Below are 6,565 nucleotides of genomic sequence, written 5' to 3'. Positions count from 1 at the left end.
TATGTATGTGTGTGTGTGTGTGTGTGTGTGTGTGTGTGTGTGTGTATACAATCAATATCAATATATAATATTATCAATATTGACCCAATCAAAACTTAATCCAATTCAAATCTATGATAAACAAGTTAGGTCAAAAGTAATCTCAAAGTAAACAAAGTAATAGATTAGATTACTAACTAAATTTTTTGTAAACTACATTCTTTTCATCTAGTTTTTAATCAGTTACAGACTATAAGCAGACTATAAAAGTAAACTTCACAGCACTGTATACCGTATATTTATTTATTTATTATAGAAGCCTATTTTAGTCACTGAACATCAGTAATTTTCATGATGAAACATTTGCCTAATTTTTCAGGATTGTTATGCCAAAAAAATTTATTTTTAAAATTGTGAAACATTTGATATCGTTTGTCATACTAAGACAGTTCGGTGGTAATATTGTGAGAATAAAAATGCTTCAAGTTCTTCATGAAGAATTATTTTGACATTGGGCTGAAGTGTCTTGTACTGCTTTGAGCCACGTTTCATAAAAATCACAACGACTTGCTGCCAGCTATAAACACAGCCAGAGGTCATGACCTTTACCTAGCGAAAACATTGCTAAGAGAGTAACATAATCTAATCTTTAATTTGAGTTATTTTAATACTTCAACAAACTAAATGGAAATGAAATAATATATATATATTGAATTTATAAATGTGTATGTATCTTTGTACGTTTGTAAATACACGTGTGTGTGTGTGTGTGTGTGTGTGTGTGTGTGTGTGTGTGTGTTTGTGTGTGTGTATTTACAAACTTACAAACATGTACGTAGTTTTTTTGGTGTTTGGCTCAGTGTTATGTAAAAATTTTTTATTTAATTTAAATTTAGTGTTATGTTAGAATCATTATTATACTCATACCTTTCGTTCTTTACTATTTTGAATTGTTTTTAGCTTGATTTTTTTAGTTTTTCATTGAAAGTTATGCATTTGTCATTTTTATTTAATCTCTTTCTTTTTAAAATGTGTATAGGTAGTATTTATAAAGTTTTAGCTTTTAGTTTTGGATCTGTTTTTAGTTGTTTTAATACTACAATTGATTGCTTCTGTTGTCCTCATTTGTAAGTCGCTTTGGATAAAAGCATCTGATAAATGACTAAATAAATAAAATAATAATTTACTTTGTTGCCCAGTGATGAGAAAAATAGACTTTAAACGTAATCTAAATGAGACGGAAAGAGGTTTGTTTTTCAGTTCAAATAGTGAAAGTCTGTGCAAAGTCTTATCATTATGTAACATTTTCAGGAACATCAACTCGTTTCGCTCTCACTCTTTCAAAGATATACGAGTAACACAACAGCTACTATTAAAAAAATCAGTGTTTCTTGTCAGACTGCTCGTCTTATTCCATATATAAGCAATGCTCCTCAGATGACCGGCCCAAAATAGTCTGCTAATCTGTGTGCACGCTGTTGCAAAGATCACCACGTGCCTTTTCCTTCCTCTTCAGGTCCGGTAACCATAGCGACGACCAAAGCGACTCCGTGATTGGCTGCTTAGACGTGACGCAAGATGCATTTAGGGAATCCCATCAGCTGTCTCTCCGTCAAACTCTAGTGCAACTTTTACTCAGGATCAGAGTGCATGCTGTTGAAGTTATTTGGCGAGAGGAAGATGTGTCGTGTGCTGCAAGGGAGCAAGAGAACGCTGGCTTTGTCAATACATCATTTATAACCTGTGGGAACATCCAGAAGCTGAAAAGAAAGAGGGTCAACATCCCGACGTTTTCTGTTTGATATGTAAGTGACCTGCTCCAACCTTCTTAGAAACTTTCTGAGCCAGTTTTGCGTGGCTTTTAAACGCCTTAAATAGTGGAGGGTCGATATGCATGGTCATTATTTAATAACATGCCATGCTTATTTGAGATAAAAGTAGTTCTGATAATCTATCAAATGTCCCATGTGAGGATCCCAATGGAGAACATCTCCAGAAATGGCAGGGAACACACAGTTCCAGGAACAGGGAGAAATAGAGAGAGCAAAGATAGGAGGTGTTGTGCACAAATCAACAACTGATATAATAATCATAAACTGATTTCTTATTCAACTATGTCTGATTGTTAAAGGCCATTTAGCAGATACTTATGTACAGTTATTATACACTAGATTTAGCCCCGCTGGATCAACACTGGGCAATTGTGGTAGTAGAGGATCTTATTTTGGCTTTGTTTTTCCTTTAAATTGTGTGCAAATGGATAAATATTCATAGTAGTCTGAAACTGAAGATCGGGGAAGACAAACATGAATTTATATGCCTTATATAAGCCCCAAAATGTGTGCATTTATGTCCTACTCAGCTGTTTTTGTGCCTATTGAAATGGGGTCATGTATTGGGCGTTACCTTAAAATGAAAATGTTATTCCAAATCTGACTAACATTAGATGATTTAGTCATTAAGTCGAGAACTGGAATAGTCTGATTCATGAATGAAACATTCAGACCGGTTGTGTGAGCTGTGTTAGGGATCGCTCAATACAAATTTGAGTATCTACTGATACTGATATCAAGTCGATATTAGGGCTGTTTGATTGGTTTAGAATATCTATACCTCATTACTCTGATAACTACACACTGCTTCATTGTACACAACTACACTTGATCAACAAAAATGGTCCTAATCAGGCCGTTCTCTCATGAACTATCATAAATACTCCAAGGAAAGATAGAGTTGATTTTCAGTGAATAATTACCTAAGTTTCAGTGTGTTTCAATCATATGGCTTCAGAAGTACTGGAATACAGCACACAAATCACATGAACTTTTTGTGGTACTTCTATAGTGCTTTATGACACTTGAAAGCCTTGCTCTCCATTCATTATAGTCGCACGAAAAGCGAGATCGATTCCTTCAAATTCTGAAATAAAGTCATGCAGGTTTGCAATGACGCGAATAGTGACAGAATGCTCATTTCTGTGTGAAGTATCCCTTTAAAATATCAAAATGTTCCCATTATCATTGTTTACATTCACTATTGCATTAGTGATTTTTATCGAACATGGGCTCTTTCTTGTATAGTGTGTAAATAATGAAACTATGTGCTTATCTTTCATTATCTGGCAGTCGCCGGTGACGTATACAGAGCAGATACAGAGAGTCACGGTGTTGCTGAATTTACCTTATCGTGTCTTATGCCACAGATGGATCAATGACAGGGTCAACACACACACGGCGAGCTCGAATATCCACGAGCCTTGAGGCCACCCACAGGCGTATTTAAATAGATAAACACTTTAACTTCGCAGCCAAGGCCATAACGTTAGAGGAAGGTTTGTGTCACTGCACTGATATTAGTCAGCAGATTCAGACATTCCCAGTCGTGGCTGTCATGAGCGTGGACAGGAGCTCGTCCCAAGTGCCTGACAGTATTTTGTAGCTTTTGGAGTGTTGTTGAGTGTTTTTCTGTTTTGTTTGTTAGAGACAGGTATGTTCTCAGATGCCTTGGAGGCCGTAGGACAGGTGGAGGGATTGACGCTGTGCCCTCCACAGACTCTCCCAGACCCCGATGATGAGGTGGAACTGGGCTCCGAAACAAAAAGACGAGGCAGATATCGCCAAAGCTTACAGATACTCAAGCCCTTTCGGATCACACACAAGTAAGTTCTTCTGCACTGAAGAAAATGAGACTACATTTTTTTAAGGTAAGTGGTTGCAAACAATTTATTTTAGCTACATTTAAAAAAAATAAATGTTGAAAGTTAGTCAACTACAGTAAATGTGTTTATTAAAATGTAGTTAAAATAAATTGCTTGCAGCCACACTTAAAAAATATATATATATATATGTAGTAAATTCAATGAATCATTTTTTTTCAGTGTGGATATAGTTGTTATAACCATATAAAAATAATATTTGGGTAGTTAGCAAATGGATTTAAGACTAAAATTATAAAAAAAAATCGATATATATTTTTAGAAAGGTATGTGTATATTTTAGGGGATGTGACCAGTTACCGCTTTTATTTGATCTTTTCCCCTCACTTGTTCATTTAAAAGGCCCTGCGGTGTGAAAAATGTATTTATTTGTATTCCAGTACATTTCTCGGGTAGTTTGAGCTCATAAACACTGCATGTATAATAATTATAAAAGAATTAGCAAATGCTGTTTGAAATAGTTCTTGCTGTTGTACAGCATGTCACACTGCAGGACAAGGTATTAATTGACTGACACATTGTTTCCAACAATTGTTGACTCCCATATGCACAAATACATAAAGCTTAGTTTATGATTATTAATGCTTAAAATGTGGAAGGATCACTTCACAGGACTTCATAAATTAATATATACAACTTATAATTATATAATATATATATTATATGAAATATAGAAAATATACATTTATATAATATTTTTGAAGTTTGTTCGACTGGTTAATGCCAATACATTGAAATATTTTTTTGTCCACACTATTTATTTTGATATATTTTGACATAATGACAGTCACACCACAGGACAATTTTCACGTTTGACAATATTTGAATAGATATTTTTATGTTTATGGTGTTCTTTCCTGTCCCGGTCCCACCAAATTATCTGACAGAACAAATGAATGACATCTTTCTTAAATTGATTGGCATGTCAACCTTCCTTCGATGTTTCAAACCTAAGTTTCACAAGCTACAAGAGGAGACTCACGTTTTACTTTCACACAGCGGCTCTTAATAGAAAATAAAGACATTTCTGGGCTACTGCTTTGAATATTTCTTTAATAACTGCCATAAATTGTTAAGTGGTTAGTTATTAGGAGACATATTTACATCCAAATAATAATTAACCTACTTTAGCCTTAAAATGAAGCTATGAGCTGCTTTTATCATCTGAAACTGTCACTTAGTTAAATAGAAATTGTGTGTTTGTATCACTGTGTGTTTATCCTGCATTAAACATGATCGGCGTCATTTTTAACAATGAATAGTTCACACCAGTTGCTTCATATGAGCCTATTGTAAAAGCTTGTGTGGATAAAATACATATATTGCGTATTTTCAACATGTTTTCTGCTGAGTTTAGTGTGGAAAAACCTTACTTATATTACACTTCTACCACACTGCGTATGCAAACAGTGTGAAACCTGTTAATAGGGGGCCAAAATAAACATATGCACCGAAATACATTTGTGAGGTGTGAAAGAGGCCTTAGGAGATGTTTGTTGCCATTTGGACTCAAGTGACAGTCAGTGAGGTCCTGATAAGAAACGCTCTTATCCTTTACTCACAGACGGCTTGATTTTTAACATGCTGACTGATAAAGAGCCGCTGAACTTTTTCACTGCTTCGTAAGAGTTCTGAGAGGGACGTGCAAACTGCTGTTCAAACACGAACGTGTGATTCATCTACTGTTTGGTCGCAGCGAGTAAAGATTTTCTCTTGCGTTCAAGGTCACGCCGTTCTCAGACATAGCACAGAGCGCCTAGATGACTGATACGAGCCAAACTCTTCCATTTTCACCCCCAGACATCAGCACCCGGTGGACAATGCAGGATTTTTCTCCTTCATGACCCTGCAATGGCTGTCCCCTCTGGCATGGAGGGCCCACAAAGCGTCCTGTCTCAAGATAGAAGACGTGTGGGGTCTGTCTTGCCACGAGGCCTCAGAAACGAACTGCCAAAGGTGAGCTACTGGCCAAAACCGTCTGATCCAAGGTTTGTCTGCTGATTTTTAAAACAAATCAACAAAATCTGTAATAATTAGATAAAAAATTAATGATAAAATAATAATATTATTCCTATTTAAGCCAGCAAATTACTGAGCGCTAACACATGTATTAATACTGGACACCAGGGGGCGCCCTCATGCGGAAACTCCACATATGCATCACAGAAATAATAAACCTCATGACATTCCAGGAAATCCCTAATATGGACAATGGTATCCAGCTATTGCTGTGACTGAATAAAAACAAGATTGAAACGCTTGAACCGATTAAACATTAAGACAGTAAACACATGACGCATCAATATAGGGTTTATCATGTTATCATGTATCATGTTCTTCAAGCCATCTTGGGTATTTTTATGTAGGATATCAGACCGAATCAGACAATCTAAGATTTGGTCAAAACCGAGTTGAGGCACGAGGAGTCACAAAAATTCCACAGAGGCCCAAGACAACAGGATGTCATAAATCAGACCCCAGCCTCTCTGAAGCAAGCCTAAACCTAAGCCCCTGTCACAGAACAGTTTTCAACATTAACACAAAAGAACACATTGACAAGTCCAAGGAGATTGTAAAATTTTGGGGCAAGTTATCAAGAATAATGGTCAAAAGAGATGACCGCATGACTATCACACGATAGTAACTACAGTCACAAGCTCCTCGTAAATTGACTTCCCCCACTTTACGACAAGAACAGAGAGACTAAAATTCCTTACAGACATTTTAATCTCTGGTCTTCATACATTCACAGAATGGCACGGAAACTGCCTTTCCATGCACCTAAATGACACTAAAAGGACTCGAGCAACTAACCATTACTATATATCTAACCCCATATCATGTATATAACCCACATGTTTAACCATCATG

The 6,565-nt window shown here is 36.1% G+C and overlaps 1 protein-coding gene across 4 annotated transcripts in view; it reads left to right on the top strand.

Moving 5' to 3' along the window:
• The first annotated feature begins 1,613 nt into the window (after positions 1-1,613).
• Positions 1,614-6,565, top strand: part of LOC107554714 (multidrug resistance-associated protein 5-like) — a 54,382-nt gene continuing 49,430 nt past the window's right edge. For all 4 annotated transcript variants that reach the window (XM_016237306.1, XM_016237305.1, XM_016237304.1 and 1 more), the window contains exons 1-3: positions 1,614-1,784; positions 3,460-3,637; positions 5,495-5,650. In XM_016237306.1, the coding sequence (XP_016092792.1) occupies positions 3,468-3,637; positions 5,495-5,650 (326 nt within the window). In that variant the 5' untranslated portion in view covers positions 1,614-1,784; positions 3,460-3,467. The remainder of the gene's footprint in view (positions 1,785-3,459; positions 3,638-5,494; positions 5,651-6,565) is intronic.

This window comes from Sinocyclocheilus grahami, unplaced genomic scaffold, assembly GCF_001515645.1.
Source record: "Sinocyclocheilus grahami isolate Dianchi unplaced genomic scaffold, SAMN03320097.WGS_v1.1 scaffold510.1, whole genome shotgun sequence".
NCBI lineage: Eukaryota > Metazoa > Chordata > Actinopteri > Cypriniformes > Cyprinidae > Sinocyclocheilus > Sinocyclocheilus grahami.
Note: the sequence above shows the minus strand (reverse complement) of the source record. Positions and strands in the feature narration are given on the sequence as shown.